This window comes from Camarhynchus parvulus, chromosome 1 (assembly GCF_901933205.1).
Source record: "Camarhynchus parvulus chromosome 1, STF_HiC, whole genome shotgun sequence".
Lineage (NCBI taxonomy): Eukaryota > Metazoa > Chordata > Aves > Passeriformes > Thraupidae > Camarhynchus > Camarhynchus parvulus.
Genome location: NC_044571.1, coordinates 27,256,812 through 27,273,845, shown reverse-complemented (window position 1 = coordinate 27,273,845; position 17,034 = coordinate 27,256,812). Strand labels below are relative to the sequence as shown.

Genomic DNA, 17,034 nt, shown 5'->3' with positions numbered 1-17,034 from the left:
CCGCAGAGGCTCCCCTCGGTCCCGGCCTGGGTGCCTTTGGCTTCCCCGAAGGGTCTTATCCGCCTGTCCCCGCCTGTCCGAGAGCCTCCGCCGGGAGGAGAAGGAGGAGGGAGTAGCGGCGGCAAGCGGGAGGCGAGCCCTGCTGGGTCGGGTTACAGGGAGCCACGGAGCGGCGGCGAGGCGGGCGGGGACCGCCTGCGGGGCGGCCGCCGTGCTGCGGGCGCCCCCCGGGCTCCCCGCCGCTCCCCGCCCCGCGCGGAGGCGCGGCGGGCGCCTCGCCGGGCCCCGCCGTAGCTGCCGAGCCGCGCCGGGCGGCGGCAGGAGGCGCGGGCAGACAGGTGCCCTCCTCCCGAACCGCTGCGCTCCCCGCCGCTGGCATCGCCGCCGCGCCGCACGGCGCTGGGCAGCGCCGCCCGGGCAGCGCCCGAGGTCGCCGCCGCCCGCCGCCGGGGGCAGCCCCGCCGCCCCGATGGCCCCCGCCGCCCCGCCGCCGCCCCTCCCTCGCCGCCGCCGCCGGCCGCGGCGGCCCTAGGGCGTCGGGGCCCTACGCTGCCCCGCGGAGGGGAGGCGGAGGCGGCGGCGGCGGGGCGGGGGCGGAGGCGGAGGCGAGGGGGCGGCGGAGCGGCGGCGGAACGCCGGCGGAGCGGGAGCCGGCGGCGGCGATGGACGAGTCGTCGCTGCTGGATCTTCTGGAGTGCTCCGTGTGCCTGGAGCGTCTGGACACCACGGCCAAGGTGCTGCCGTGCCAGCACACCTTCTGCCGCCGTTGTCTGGAGAGCATCGTCAGCTCCCGCCACGAGCTGCGCTGCCCCGAGTGCCGCATCCTGGTGGGCTGCGGCGTGGACGAGCTGCCCGCCAACATCCTCCTCGTCCGCCTCCTGGACGGCATCCGGCAGCGGCCCCGCGCCGCCGGGGGCGCCAGCGGCAGCCCCAGCTCCGCGGCCCCTACGTACCCCCAGCCCGCCGCCGCTCCCAGCGCCGTCGCCGCCGCCGCCGCCTCGGCCGCCGCCAGCCTGCGGGAACTGGCGGCCGCCAGCCGCAGCGCCCTGCTGGGAAAGGTGGGTGCCGGGCCGGGGACGGGCGGGCCGGGAGCGCGGCCGGGCGAGCGCGCGTCCCCGCGGAGCGCCGGGCGGCCCCGGTTTGGCGGCGGGACGTCCCGCGGGCGGCGGAGGGTGTGTGCCCGCGGGCACCGGCGTGCGCCTGCCCCGCGCTTGTGGCCGCTGTTGTGAGAGCTCCCCCGATCTAACGATGGGACGCTCGGACGGGGATGTCCTCAAAGTACTCTGGGCGGCCGCGGGCGGCGGGAGCGGCCGGGACCGCCCCGGGACACCTCCCTTTGGGTGGGTTTACACCGGCTGTGGGGCAGCGCCTGCACCGGCGGGCCCCGGGGCCGCCCCCGGTGGAGGAGAGCCGGACGCGGAGTTATGAACCACAGAGTGCCTCGAAAGCGCTTTTAGCCGGCGTGTCGGGCTGCGCCGGGTGCCTGTCAGGTGCGGGCAGGAGCGGCTCCAACCCTCGCACTGCTTGCGGGGCGAAGTCTCCGGGAACGCTCGGCCGGTCCGAGCCCGGCTCGTTCCTCCAAGCCCGGAATTCTCCCCTCCGCTCTCCGGGCGCTGCCGGTGCTGTTACAAGCCCACAGAGCCCTCCCGACAGGCGGAACGGAGCGGGGTTTGAAGCTGAAGCTTCCCCTCTCAAGGGAGCGTAATTTCATTTTTATGTATAAGGTGTGTGATTTATCGAAGGCGAGTACTGCAGCGTCTGCATTTATTTATTGAACTCTTCAATCGAGTGCCCTATCTTGCGCCCTTTAAAGTCCATGACAAGGGTTTCATTGGCTCGGAGGGGACAAGAACAGTTCCTTTCACTGTTCTGTATTGGTCTTTCATGCAATATGATAAAATTTACAATTGGACCTCTTCAGAAGACTTAGGAATGGAGACAGTCTTAAAACTGTGAACTTAATCTCACTTTTAATGTCATATATATATTGGATATATTTGTCTTTGATCTTCTACAAAATCCACTTGAGCTGTAGTTTAGTGTACAGGTTTTTGATTTTAAAAGGTCAGTGTAGAGATTCCTTGTGAAGTTGTATTGCTATAGTAAATGTTTCAATTAATTATTTTTCTACTTTTTTTTTTCCTGAAAAAAAAATAATAGACCTGTACTGCTGTTTAGAAGTTTTCCCTACAGGAAATGATGGCAAATGCCACACATTGTTCTGTAAAATTCTGACCTGGAGTTGGAATTGATATATGTGAGGCAGTATTTCTGGAAGGGTAGATCCTTTACTATTGAGCTGTAGTCTTCAAGGAGCTTCAGGTACCTAATAATGACTTGTCCAATTTAAAGAAGAAAGGCAATGGAATTCTGCCCTCTGCTTTTCCCCCTTGTTTTTCAACTAAGCTTCGTGCCGTAGCTTTGTCAGGAGTAGACAACTCCTGTCTTCTTAGTTTCAGCATTATAGAAAGGGAAGTTTGCTTTCATTAGGTAAAGTACAATATCCCATGGTGGGGTTTGAAGTCCAGGCAGGTGTCTCTTGTGGGAGGCAGGGTCTGCTGATTACACCTGCAGTGTTTGTGTTGGAGGGGCAGGGTCTTGCACCCTCACTAGGCTTTTGTGACCATCTAACAAGACAATCTCTGGTTATCGAATCTTTAAGTCCTAGTCAAGCTTGCATATTGCAGTGGGGTGCACATGTAATAAAATGCTTGATGGAGAAAGCGATTTGCAAATTTTTAGGGAAATTAAGTTTTTGTTATTTTACCATAAATTGTCAGTCTTTTAAAAAGTTGCTTCCCTAGCCATTATTGCAGATATCATGTAGTAAATAAAAACACATTGCATTTTATAATTTTCTGTCTTTGATTGCATAGCACTATGGTGGGCATTGGCAGTTCTGTTGTCCATTTCTGTGAGGCTTGTTACCCATCTCCTTTGACAGAAAGCAAAATGACACGACTTGAGAATCACATTTTGGCTATTATGGTTAACAACTGTGTTGTTCTTTTCCCCTTGCTGGGGTTAATGGGTAATTCTGGGGCAGTGGGTCTGCTGGGACAGAGTGGGTCTGTGGAAGTGTTTGCTTGGCCTTTTGACTGATGGCACAATTTTATCCTGGAAATCAATGCAGTGTGCTTGATCCTTACAAGGTTCATTACAGTGAAAGAAAGTCTGAACTAATCTGCTTTTAAAAAAAGCAGCAGGGGAGAATAATCCTCCTTGGAGCTGCTGATACAGCTGATTGCTGAGCAGTCCTGGAGACAAGAGTGCAGAACCTCTCTCTATACTAAACAATAGATGGTACAATCCAGGCTGGAATCAAGCTTTTTGAGGCTGATACGGAAGAGAAGAATTACATCCCTTTCTCTCTTGCATTGGTCTTTGACAGCTCAGCTGCCTTGAAGAAAGCAGAAGTGATTCTTTGCGATATATATATTTCAGAAATTGCCGTAGATTTGCTGCCTGGGGCTTAAATGCAAATTGCACTACTTTGCTAATTATTACCTTTCATTTTAGATAATGCAGTATATGAAATAGGACATACCATTACAGGCTTTTTGGTTAGGAAGGAAAATGCTGATTGTGAAGTGTGATGGCAGAGAGCCAAGGTCACTTCTATCAGACTTCAATCTTGCCCAGATCCTTGGACCAGTGTGTTAGAATCACACCAGGGATCTGTTTCTGTGGGAGTTTTAATTAACCTTAGAAGACAGAGCAGAGTCAGCCTCTGTGTTGCTATCATGCCTGTATTTTGCTTCTACGCCTTATACTTTGGAGAAATCTTCTTTGCATAGATGCTATTTTCTGAAATCAACACGTTGTTTATCTCTTGGGCAAAACTCCATGGGGTTTGTATGTTTTTATTGGATCTCTGGCCTTTCTATTCCCATAGTTTGTTGCAGACTTGGTCTGTACAGACTGCTGAAAGTCAGTGTAAGAGGGGCTGAGCTGGGAGTGAGCTGGCACTGGTGCTGTTTCTAAAGTTGTCCAAGACCATTTTTCAGAAATACTCCTGAAATACTGTAGGTGTTTGGAGATGTGTGTTACACATCTTCATTATGAGACATGTGGGAGTACTGTGTACCTACTCATATATGATTGAACAATATTTGGGATCCTATCAATAGGTAGTGGTGTCACCCTGTGCCTCTGTTTCAGCCTGTAAAAAACCAACAGTCTTGTTCTAAATGATATTGCATATTTTGAGATGTTCACATTAAAGCTGTTTAAATGCAGAGTATAGTATTAGACATTATAAAAGGGTCCAGCTGCTGAAAGAGCGCACTGGAAGAATGAAGGAAAGGAAATCCAACAACTGTGTGCCCCCCCACCCCGCTCTGGGAATAGACAGGAGGCTAAGAGTGGTTTATAATGGTAGGCGCATTACTCACAAGGTTATAATTTATTGGCTCCTCTGTTTCCATTACCACTCCGAATTGCTTGGGGAATTCAGGTTCTGTCAAAGTAAATGGCTCCCTTAGATTGTTGAGGCATTATGGTAAATCTGCCTTCTTTACTGAGTGTGGAGTTTGGCTTTTTTTTTTAACAATTATTGCAGTTTATCACTTAATTTTTTTGGGAAGGAGTTCTTAAGATCTAATAGCTAGATAAGTGCATGAAGTCTTTAGTAATTTCCTCCCAAACCAGGCATCTTTCACTCCAGGTGCAAGGCTTATTGCTTGTTTGCTCATAATACAAACTGAGAACAACATTTGCATGAAAAAGAAACAAGCTAGTAAAACAAAACATGTCCTTTTTCCCAGAAGAGAGAACATGGCCGAAGTGATGGATACGGACGTGGTGTGTTACCAGATGGGTTGTAGGTGCTGGTGAAGAGTAAGATGTGCACATAAGGAAAATGATGTGTCAGCAGCGTGCCTGAGCAAAGTGACGGATGGGCTGCACTCCCGTGTTGCACGGGATGCATCTCATGTGTATCAGCTTTGCAGAGCTATTTCTCTGTTTCAGGAGCAAGGCTGCCATTTGCTAGCCCTTGGCTTCACGCAGGTTTTGCAAGCAGAGGGAACAGCACTAATTTGTTAAATAAGCTTTTCAGCTACCCTGTAGAAATTCTCCAAAGGAGGCATTCTGTCACTTTTTTAAGAGTTCTGCCTCATCCTAGACTGGGTACTGTGGATTAAAGGAGTCGACCTCACAGTATTTCTCTGCTCCCCTGTTTCTTTCCTTTTTGGTTACATTGTCTATCAGGTGAAGATCCCACCCTGGGTTACACAAGAGGAAGCAGATAGAATCTGGCGTTTATATGCATTTATATATATTACAGCAGGAGAGGATTGTGAAGGGGACGTACTTTGTCTTGGGCAGAAGATAGTCTTGCCTTTTTAATGGTCAGGCTTGCACAGACTGGAGTGCTGTTCAGCAGTGTGCCATGTACATAAACCCAGGGACTTACCTTACTTTTGTTCATTCTCTTTGATTTATTTGCTTCTGGTCCTGTAGTTTCGCTGATCAGCACTTGAACTTTGTCATAAAGCCATCCAAAAAGGAGTGATGTTCCGTGTGTCAAAGGCTCTGATCTTGAGGATTTCCTTTTTGTCTGGCAGATGGCTAAAAATATGTTTTGACACAGGAGATTAACTACCATACTAAAGGGTATTGTGAAGAATATAGCCAGAAGTATTTAAAACCCCAGCAGCTGAAGCTGTCTCCACAGAAATGAGTGAGCAAAGGAGAGGGGATTGCTGAGGGGCTGTGTCAGAAAAAATCATCATTCACTGAGCACTTAGACTTTCCAGAAAATGTGCCATTTGCAGGTGTCATCTTTATATCCATTATGTTTTCCAGAAACAGAGTATTTTTACTTGTGATTTTTTCTGTGTGATGATGTTATTTTACTTGCAAGCTAGAAAAATCTGTGATGGACCTGATGTGACCAAAGGGGGCCAGTGCTGACAGTGGACTTTTTCTTCTGAATTGGGGTGACCAATTGGCAGTGGCTCAATCACACCTAAAAAAGTCATGAAACAGTGGAGAGGGCTTTGTGTCATTAGCCACAAACCCTCCCTATTAGTTTGTGTCAGTGTGACATGCCTCTATAGGACTCCTCTTGATGTCAAATGTGAATGCTAAGTTTAATCCCTGCACGTCATCCTTCTGAATGATTCATGATGAATGCTGGTAGTGTTTAGCGTATGACAGGGTTCCATGTTCCGTAGCTGGTTACTCAAAGACAGATGGATAGGCTTGCTCAACTCAGCCCTAAAGTGCACATTTCAACCCTGGCAGTTTTTGCCTAGCTGCCCTAAAGCTCTGCTGTGGTTTCAAAGCACATGCAGAACATGGTCATTGATGTCTAGTGAGCTGCATGACCTTTCTGGGCTTCACATTTCCCAGCTGGAAACCTGCCCCAGTAGCACTAGCCCACCCTTGCGTGCTTCTCAGTCTTCCAAAGGAAGCTGCCCTACGAACATATTACAAGAGAAGCTGGGTTTTGGGAAAATTGAAAAGTGCTGGCTGCATACACTGAAGCTACAAGGGCTATTTTCTGCTGTTGTGTGGGGTTTGGCAGAGATGCTGTGCCGGGTTTGCGGGGAGTGCCGGCACAGGGATGCAGTGATGTGTGCTGCACATGGACTGTAACAGTACACTGTATTCCTTGTTTCTAATCTTATCAGTTCATGTTCAGGCAGACTCCTGGCTCTGGCTGGGTGCCCAACAGGTCAGACAGGCTGAGGGCACTGGCTGGTAATGCTGGGTGCCTGCACTTGCAGGTCAGGAGGAGGCTACGCATGCTCTTTCTAGATGAAGCTGTGTCCATACGATCAATAAGCTGCCACATAGAGTGTTACAACAATTTTTTATTTATGCCATGGAGGATTTCTTTCTCTGAGAAGGTATTTTCTTATACTATAGAGTTATTTTTTTCTGCTCCCATAATTTTGGTTTGGTAATCCCATTACAATTTCATCTTGAAAAGGCTGGGTAGTTCTTGAGTTTTGCACTGTTGTATTTATACTGTCCCCTCTAATTTCACTATTCTGTTCAATATTTCATGTTGCTTCTCTTAAGAAACAGTGCTTAAATTTCAGATTAAAACCATAGTTTACTCTTGCACTTCAGTGACCCACCTGAAATATCATCAGCTGTGAAATGGCACTTGTTTTCAAAGCTGTAGATCATTCTTTCTTAGAAACCTTTCCTTGAGCTTCAGGAGGCATTATAACTAATATTTCACTCTGATTAATGTCTTTAAGCATTGCAACATTGTAATTGATGACCTATAGAGCACTGGATTTATTCAGTGTTCAGGGACTTTGTAGCTTCTACAGACAAAAACTGCTGGGGATGAACACGGTTTCTGCTTTCCTGCATTCACTCATCACATATCAAACTAAATTTTTGCAAACATGTTCAATGCAGTCCTGTTAAAATCTGATATTTTACAGGAGGTTTTCTCAATCTGCCATGAGCTGTTATGGGAAGAACCCAAGATTAGTTCTATCAGGACATGAGCGCCTGGACAAAGATAAACTACAGGATTTGAGAAAGTTGCATGACCTTGGCGTTGCCCAGCTCCCACAGCAGCTGTGCTTCTGCAGCTGGGGAGGGAGCGACAGGGAAATACAGTGCCAGCTGAAAGCTACCTATTTATCCCTAGTTTTGCACCAAAACAAACTGCTCCTAATGACAGAAGCCTCTTGCTTGGAGCAGCCTGGTACTTTGGCTGCAAAGTTACTGGTCTGACCATTATGCACAAAAAAAAAAAAAAAAAGAGAGAAAGAGTTAAACAATGAGAAAAATTTATTTCTAGTGCATGATGCAGATGGGCCTGCAAACAGGTTCTCCCCGTTTGCCAGCCCTACATCCTCTCTCTTTTGCTAGTTTGGATTCCTCTGGCAGCTTGAGCCATGCCTTTTCCTGACTGTATGGGGTGGAGGGGGGGTTGCTGATGTGCTAGTTTTACTCACTTGGCTCCATTACTGTCTTCCTCAGCAGTAATGTTAAATTTGTTACCTCCTCTTTGTGGGAAGTTTTGCTTATGTTGCTAGAGGATTGCTGAAAAACCTTTAAAATTGTCTGAATAGCTTTAAAAAGAAAAACCCAGAGCGTGTGCCTAATAATTTAATCTAATTGTCTTTGTATGTAATTTGAATGGTTTTGTTCCCTTAGACAGAACAAACATTAATTTAATGATGCATGTACATGAGATGGCTCTTAGGGGAAGAACAGAAGGAGAGAGTATTACTTTTGGTATTAAAAAGACATTTTGTTTTCAAAAGCAGAGAGAAAAATGTAAAACATCTGGAATCAAGAGCACTTTCTGACCAGCCTTTTGAGCATAAGTTCCATTGGTTCCCCAGAACTTGCTGCTCCCTGATTGCTATCAGCTGGAGTGACCTGTGAACTCAGGTGATGGGCAGCTGAATATCTGCCCAAAGGAGCTGATGGAGCTCTTCAGCTGTCAGTGGAAGGACTCGTCACCTGGCCCTGGGCTCAGTCTTTCACATCTGCAGGCCGGCTATTGAGGGGTTAAATAGTGAAAAACTTGCTTGGCTTTGTCTTACAACTGGTTTCTGGCACTTTCAGAGCATGGGTTGGCCCCTGCTGGAGTTTGGCTTCTTGTCCTGTCGGAGTGGTTGGGATTTTTGGTGCGCCTGGTCTGTTTGCATGTGGTTGACCGAGGGCAGGGGTTTCTGAGGGACACAGATCCTCATGAACAATGTAAAGCTGTTTCTGCTGCAGGTCTCCATCTTCGCCCATTTTGGAAACAGGAGGATTTAGCTGTCTGGTTTACAGTGCTGGGTGCCAGGAGGAGAAAGAAGTCTGTGGGATTTGCTAATTAAAAAAAGGGAGAGATGGAGCTGTTTTCTTTCATCATGGTGTTTGCATAATACAATTTGAATCAGGAATGTTGAGGAATTTCTGTCCACTTGCAGTGGCAGTGGGACAAAGGTGCAAAACCCTTTCCTGCTTTGCAGCATTAAGCCTCTTTTTTAAGATACCTAAAGGATTTGTGGTAGGGAGGAATTTGTCCCTCATGTTGGCTGTCAACAGGAATATGATTTATCAGACAAGTGAAACTAATGCTGTATATGGTTAAGGAGTGCCTTTCTGTGCACAAAAATGGTATTTATGAGAAGAGATTGCTTCTTAGTCAATGCTCAGAGTGTCTTTCCACTGCTACAGCAACAAGCACAAGAGTCTGATTATTCAGGCAAGTTAGCATTAATTTTTTTCCAAGTTTTTTTAAAATCTGATGCAAACCAATGTGAATTTGCCATTGCTAATTTTAGAGTGGTCTGCTTGTATAAGATAACAAATCCCAGTTTTACTTTAAAGAGAAAGTATTTTAACAGAAGGCTGGCAAGATTGTTATCAAAATGCTAATGATCATTTCTCCTACAGTCTCAGTTATTTTCAGAGGGAGGACTAGAATAGATACATAATCTGAATAATATTGATTTTAATACATATTACTGTCTCATTAAGCTGTTACAGTCTTTTCCCTTCTGGACAAAGGTTCATTAATTGCTGCAGTTGATACATCATTGGAGTGGGTTTAGTGCAAGAAGAATATAGGGAAAGAGAGGTCTAAAATGTTGATTGTGCAGTAGTGGATGGACCTTTGGGTTAAGATATTATGGCCCTAACCAAACGAAGGGGACACTGCTGTGTTTGATGTGCTGCCTCCTGATTGCCTTCCCTGCAACAGCCAAGAAGGCAGCCAAACACAGGCACTGTCGTATTTACTTCCTAAGTGATCATTTCAGTAAACATTACTGAACATGTTTATTTGTGGATTACTTTCAGGCCAATTCCAATAAAATACTCCTCTGTGACTTACTATAAAAAGACATGATTTTATAAATTTACTTTTTAATTTCTAAATTAATTTTGAAACAGCTTTAACAGCTTTTAGTAGGCTGCCTCTTTACTGGCTGCCTTCATATGTGTTTTGAAATGCTTTTATTTCAGCTTGTACCAGGTTTACAATATTGTCATCCTTATAAGCAAATCAATATGTTTTCATTTCCAATAACAGCAGTAATTTATGAATTTGTAATTATTTAATGCAGTGAAGTCGAAGGAAGTAGAAGGAAGATTTTGTTTTGATTGTGTTTTGATTGACTTCAACTTACATTTAGTTGTCTGTAAACATGGTACACTCAAATATAAGTATGTATACTATATATATCTATATCTATCTGTATATCTATCTCCCCGAATGTATATTTTCTTGTCAGGTGGGCCTGTTCCATGCATTCTCGTGTCCATATCTAGTAAACTGTGCATTATTTGTCAGACACAGGTGTGTGTTGTGTCACAGCGCAGTGACTGGTCCAGCCGCATCTCTGGATGTGTGTCCATGGGCACACATGTCCTCAAGGGATCATAGGAGTGCACCCACACAGCCTCCTCTTGCACCCCAAAAACACAGGCCTGTGCTTGTTGTGTGAGGGAGAAGGGATGTGCAGCAGGGAGTTGGCTGGAGAGGAGGAGGAGGAATGGGTCCCGGTGTGCTGCAAGGTGCCTGTTCCTTGAGGGTGCTGGGACAAGTCGTGATGGGCTCTTCTGATGCTCATTGCTGAGCCTCCTTGTGATTTCATGCTAAAATGTCACGAGATGAGGCACAGAAATAGCACAGACTCTCCTGACAGAAGTGGGATCTGTAGCATGTTGAGTGGGCACGATGCATCCATGCTGGGGCTGCTGCTGCTCGGCCAGCTGTGTGTAGGGAGAGTGCAGTGCTGTGGAAGAGGCAGGCGAGGACATCTTTGTGTTCAGTCCAGAGCATCTTGCATTTCAGCCAAGAGTTTTTGTGTGGAGAGCCTCATTCTTTTGCATATGCTCTTTCTAAAACAAATCATAAACCCCCCCTGGGAGAATAGAGTCATACACACACACGTCATAAAATACAGTAAAAATAGTAGTTGACAACCATGAGATGAAATTTTTTGCTTATTCTCTTCTGCTGTGTAGGTAATTATGGTGTTAGATCTTGGTGGGAAACATCTGACTATTTATATTTCACACTCATGCAGCAGTGTAAAATCTGAACCAATTACACCTTTCTAAAAATTAGTAAATTTTTTATAAAAGGAAAGCATGTTACCTTTTATCTATATTGCAGAAGGAAAAATTCATTTTTCCTAGAGTTTTAACTGTTCTTTTGATAAACACAGGACTTCCTTTTATGTGCAGTTAGTCTCACTTCTGTCTGAGTGTAAACTTCCATGATGGTCGCTACTGTTAAAAATAATTCAGCACATTTTAAAGAAGGGACTGTGGAGGTTTCATCATCTGCAATAATATTGTTCAGCCAGGGAGAGGTCATTTTCTGCTTCCTAATAAACAAGAACTCAATGGCTAGGGTTGAATGGCCATCTCCCCTTCATCCCTGGCTTCTAAAACCAGGAAGCAAGTAGCTAAAGGGAAGGTTGGTGTCTTCCTCCCTTTGTCTTGTCAGCAGCACACTACAAAAAGTACAGAGGTGTTCAGAGCCACAAGGTGTTCAGGAGCCAGTCTTCCCTTCCCTTCCCTTCCCTTCCCTTCCCTTCCCTTCCCTTCCCTTCCCTTCCCTTCCCTTCCCTTCCCTTCCCTTCCCTTCCCTTCCCTTCCCTTCCCTTCCCTTCCCTTCCCTTCCCTTCCCTTCCCTTCCCTTCCCTTCCCTTCCCTTCCCTTCCCTTCCCTTCCCTTCCCTTCCCTTCCCTTCCCTTCCCTTCCCTTCCCTTCCCTTCCCTTCCCTTCTTCCTAGAACCAGTTTGCTTTCCAGTTTCTCCACTTAGGATGTTCATTTCATATGAGTTTTGTACTGTTGAAATCACTGTTGCTAAGAATTGGTTTTACCTGTTGTATTAAAAAAACCCAAACCAACAAGATATAGCATTTAATTTGCTGCCTTGTGCAGTGTGTAGAGCAGAGAGACAAGCCCTGTCTACGCCCATAAATGAGAGCATGAAATAGGTTTGGTGCCTCAAGCACTGTGATTATCTGGAGGACTAGAGGGAGTTTGTTGTGCTGTTTAATGCATCTCCTCTCCCAGCTGTTTCACCCACCTTTAAAAAGATACAAAAAATAGGAATACCAAAAGCAAAGTGCTTTGTTGGTAGTGGTAACAGAAGATCTAGCAAAGGATCTGTGTCATTGTGTCCTTACTGCAGTGCTTCATCACATTTGAAGACATCCAGCAGTCAGGAGAGTGCAGGAACAGTCTGTCCAGGAGCTGGCCTCTGGTTCTCCTGTCCTCTTTCTCCACATGAATCCTCACTTTACAGTGGGCTAGGGCACCTGCCTGTGCCTTCACTCTTGCTTGTTGAATTTTTAACCTCCCAAATCAGCACATCCTCTCTAGCCTATATTGCAGAGTCCAGCTTTCAGGATGAGCATCATCACCTTTTTTTCTGTGTGATGAGCTCAGAGAAGGACCCAGAAGTTGAGCTCCTTTGACGTGGGTGATTAAGTGCTTCATGAGTCGCTGGTGGTGCTAGTGGTCAGGGACCCTGGGAGATGGGGATGCCTGGTGGTAGCTAATGACAGAATGACTGTGCCAAGTAGAGTCATACTGAAAGGCAGCACAGGGCTGGGCAGAAAATGAGAGAGGAGCATTTTGGACATTCAGTTTCCTGTGGGAGTAGAGCTTGTGTGATAGCCTAATCTTAAAAATATGAGGGAAGTATTTAGGGAGAGTTTGCCCTGACACCATTGTAGATTGGTATTCAATAATAAGACTTGGAGACCATGTTGAACTTTCTAAGTCTTTGTACCCCATTCTCTGAGCTCAGAAACCTGTGCTGCACCAGGGACATGATCAGCTGTTGATGATGAGCATCTTCCTCATTGCTACAGCAAGAAAGGAGTTGGTGGGCTTGTGCTTTGTCATTGAATTAACACGCCCAAGACTCAGCCTGCTTTGACCACCACTCTTCACATAGGCCACCACTTACTTAGAAAACAGAGGCAGGGGCAGCTGTCTCTGGCCAGTGAACATGGGAGGAGAATTCAGGGTGCACAGAGGTGTCAATAAAAGGGGCACAGTACTGAGGAGAAGGGGGATGGCTGATGTTCTTCAATTCTTTGTAGTTCTTTGTTCTTCATCAAATGAGGTTCAGAAATTCCAGGAGGTATTCCATTTGTTCCAGCCTCGTTCATATGTTTTGGCTTTTTGTTAGTTTGGTTTTATACAAAACAGAAGTTTAAATTCTTCCTTTCTCAAGTGAAGAGATGAAAGGAAATTACCTTAAGTTGCACTAGAAGAGGTTCAGATTAGATATTAGAAAAAAAAAATTCACTGAAATACTGGTTAGGCATTGGAGTGAATGGAGTCACCATCTCTGGAAGTGTTGAAGAGGCATCTGAATGTGTCACTTGGGATATGGTTTAGGGGTGATTATGGTGGTGCTGGCTGGATAATCTTGAAGGTCTCTTCTAACCTTCTGTGATTCCCTCAGCAATACCCTTCATGTAGTGAGTAGTTTCTATGCTAGAATGCCACCCTGCATGGCGTAGTAAAAGAGAGGGTTTTCTTATTTAAGTTGGTCATTTGAGAATAAATTCATCTGGTTATGAAAATTGTGGTGAAAGAGGGGTGGTTGTTTTAGGATCTTGGATGTAGGAGAGGTGTATTTCCTTTATACTTTCCGTAGTTATCATTCAGGAGACTTTTTGTTGTTGCAGGGGCTGGAGTGGAAGGAGTCTGAGCTCACAGTTGAATTTAGAGATAGCAGGAAACAGGATAGATTTGAGGTTCCTCAGCTGGTCTGATGCTTTTGATGAATATGTGCTTCTTTGATTGAGTCATCTCATGAGTTGTGGGTAGTGATGCCGATTCCCCAAATCAGTCAGCGCTGGTGAAATAAATAGAAGCTAAACACTGAGCACAGACTGTGGTCAGCCTGCAGTTGTCTCATTAGTGTGTAAACTCAGAGCCATTGGCAGCAAGCAGATAAAGACCAGAATGAACCTCAGGTAAAACAGTAAAGGTTACTTCAGGGATTTTTTTGGTGGGTTTTTTCCCTCTCCTCAAGAGTTTAAAAGAGCATTAAATGATGCCTCTATAGCAATATTTCATTTTTTGATGTCATGTAGTTGCAGACCCAAGAAATTAATAGTATGAGGAGATTCTGATCCTTGTAATGTTCAGTATCATAGCTGTTTAGTAGCTTTGTCTGAATGAGCTTAAATATACACTCTTCTGGGTTTTGTGGCTTTTTTCAGTAATTAATGAAGAATGTGAGTAATCTGCTACTTGACAGATCTGCTCTTTAGGACTCCGACTCTGTTTGGTGGGAGGTGTGAGAAATCACTACTGTAGTATGTAGCAATATTGTAGCACCTCAGTAGAACCATTTTGGAGAGTGTTGCTGGAAGGCAATAGTGTCCTTCCTAGGAGTAAGAGCTTGAGAAACATCATTCAAATAGCTTTGCTTCATTGACTTGGTGAAAATATTGTTCAAGATAATGGTTTGCACAGATGGATTGCTGTATTACTTCACTGTAGGTCTGTCAGGTGTTACTATTTTCTGCTCTGCATGCCATGAATAGATTTGCTTTTTCCCTCTTATTTAATGTATTTTCTTTCTTTGCCTGTGCAAGAAGCAAAAGGAAACAAGTTTGTCAGGAATAAAAGACTCATATGGAGGCTGTGTCCTCATCACCATGGATTCAGGCCGTGGAGGGGTTTGCTTCCATTGGGGTGTGGGAGGATGTTTTCACTCTGGCTTGATGGGAGGTGACAGCTCAGGAAACCCCCATGGCCCACTCTGTGCCCCTGTCATGTCCCGTGCTGCTGGTGGTCCTTGCTGCTTACAGCTGCCTGGGCAGCAACATCTCAGTATCCCCATTGCCATCTCCCCTTGGCCTTTTCACTGCCCCATTGCCATCACCCCTTTGTCCCAGGATCCTCTTTGTGTGGGGCAGCAGACAGCCTCTGTAGCAGAGCTGTTTCTGAGCTTTGACACTCCCTATTCATTTTGTGAGCAGCATTGGAGCAGAGATGGACCAAATGAATTGCTAGTGTCCAAATGGAGATCTGGACACCATGTGGTGTTCCTTAGGTTCTTTACTGGGACAAGTACTGTTCATTAATTATCTTCATTAATAACATAGACAGGGGATTGAGTTCACCCTCAGCAAATGTGCTGATGACACGTGTCAAGTGGTGCCATTGATATGCTTGAGAGAAGGTGTGCCATCCAGAGGAACCATGGCAGGTTTGAGGAGTGGGTCCATGTGAACCTCATGGAGTTCAGCCAGGCCAGGTGCAAGGTTCTGGCCCTCTGGCAAACACCTCTGTCACTACAGACCAGGCTACAGATGGACTGGGAGCCCCTGTGCCTAGAAGGGCTTCAGGATACTGGTGCCTGGAAAGCTAGGCATGAGCTGACAATGTTCAGACATGTCCTGGCCTGCGCCCAAAGCAGCATGGCCAGCAGATTGAGGGAGGTCATTCTACCCTACTTCACTCTCAGCAGACCCCACCTTGAGTACTCCAGCTCTGGTGTGCCCCATACAAGACAGATGTGGACCTGTTAGAGGGGATCCAGAGGAAGGCTGGAACACTTCTCTTAGCAAGACAGGCTGGGAGACTTGGGTTTGTTCAGCCTGGAGAAGAGAACGTTCCAAGGAGACCTTATTACAGCCCTATAGTACCTAAAAAGGGCTTACAAGAAAGATGTATAGAGATTATTTTCACCAGGGCCTATAGTTACAGGACAAGGGGTAACAGCTTTTAAGTGGAAGAGGGTAGATTTAGATTAGATATAAGGAACAAATTCTTTGCTGTGAGGACTGACAAGGCACTGGAACAGGTTTCCCTGAGAAGTTGTGGATGCCCCATCCCTGGAAGTGTTCAAGGCCAGGTTGGATGGGGCCTGGAGCAATCTGGTCAGTAGAAGGTGTCCCTGCCACTGGTAGGGGGGATGGAACTAGATGATTTTTAGGGTCTCTTCCATCTCAAACCATTCTGTGATTTTGTGACTCCATGACCAGAGAATGAGCACAGAAAATAGGACGTGGCAGACACAGCTGAGGCAGCAGCTTTCTGGCCACAGAGAGCAACACACAACCTTCCCAGGATTTTCTGGGAAAGGCTGTGAGAAGATCAGAGAAAGGAATGAGAAACAATTCTTATTGTCACTTGCTGCACCTGTTATTGTGAACATGTGGAATGTGTTATGGAGATTTGTTTACCAAAAGGTGGTTTCTTAATTAGCCAGTGGTGATGGTGTTTGGATTGGTGGACCAATTATGTCCAGGTGTATTGTTGCTGTCTATAAATTCTATGGGTTTCTTAATAATGATATAATATAATAAAGGGATTGATCAGCCTTCTGTGAATGATAGAGTCAATACTAATTCTTACCCGGCCAGGGGTCTGTTGTGGCAATACACAGCTATAGACAGTGAAAAGTAAATATTGTAAAATGCATGTGTATGTGTTTCATGAGGTTACAGTAGTGCACATCTCTGCCACTGATTCTTTAAACATTGTGATGCAGTATGAAGATGCTACAAGGAAAGTTGTATTTTTGTGCTGAAAGGTTTCTTTGGGTGTAATGCTTCCAAATTGAATATAGAATTGAATAAAAATAGAGTCATTCTCTTATCTTTACTCCATCACAGCTTTGCTGGAGGAATTCCTTTGATTTGCAGAAAAATTTATAGTGGAAAAATCATTTGACATTCATAACAAATATAGTTTCATCTTTAATGGATTGTTTATATTTTGCAATGAGCGTTCTCTTTCTGAACAATAACAGTAAAATCCTGACCTTTTGTTACAGTTTCCAGTTCTTCAATAAATACAGGAATCTTTAGTTAGTGTTTCTTAACTCCGTAGAATCCTTCATAGAAAACAGTAAATATCAGTGCTTCCTTTGTGGATTAGAAGTTAAAGCAGGACCAGAGGGACCCACTGCCAGCACGGCAGGACCAGGGAGTGATCACACTCCTCCAGACTTGAGCACTGTGCTCTTGAGGCACTTGATGCACTCAAGCTCTTGTCATCATCCTCCTGTTTGGAAGGAGTGTGACAGACATTTCACACGAGTTCCACCTCCTTTGCTGTGTGCT

The 17,034-nt window shown here is 45.9% G+C and overlaps 1 protein-coding gene across 1 annotated transcript in view; it reads left to right on the top strand.

The window, feature by feature from the left end:
* Positions 1 to 600: 600 nt before the first annotated feature.
* Positions 601 to 17,034, top strand: part of SH3RF3 (SH3 domain containing ring finger 3) — a 248,050-nt gene continuing 231,616 nt past the window's right edge. The window contains exon 1 of the mRNA XM_030957484.1: positions 601 to 1,058. Within this exon, the coding sequence (XP_030813344.1) occupies positions 663 to 1,058 (396 nt within the window). The 5' untranslated portion in view covers positions 601 to 662. The remainder of the gene's footprint in view (positions 1,059 to 17,034) is intronic.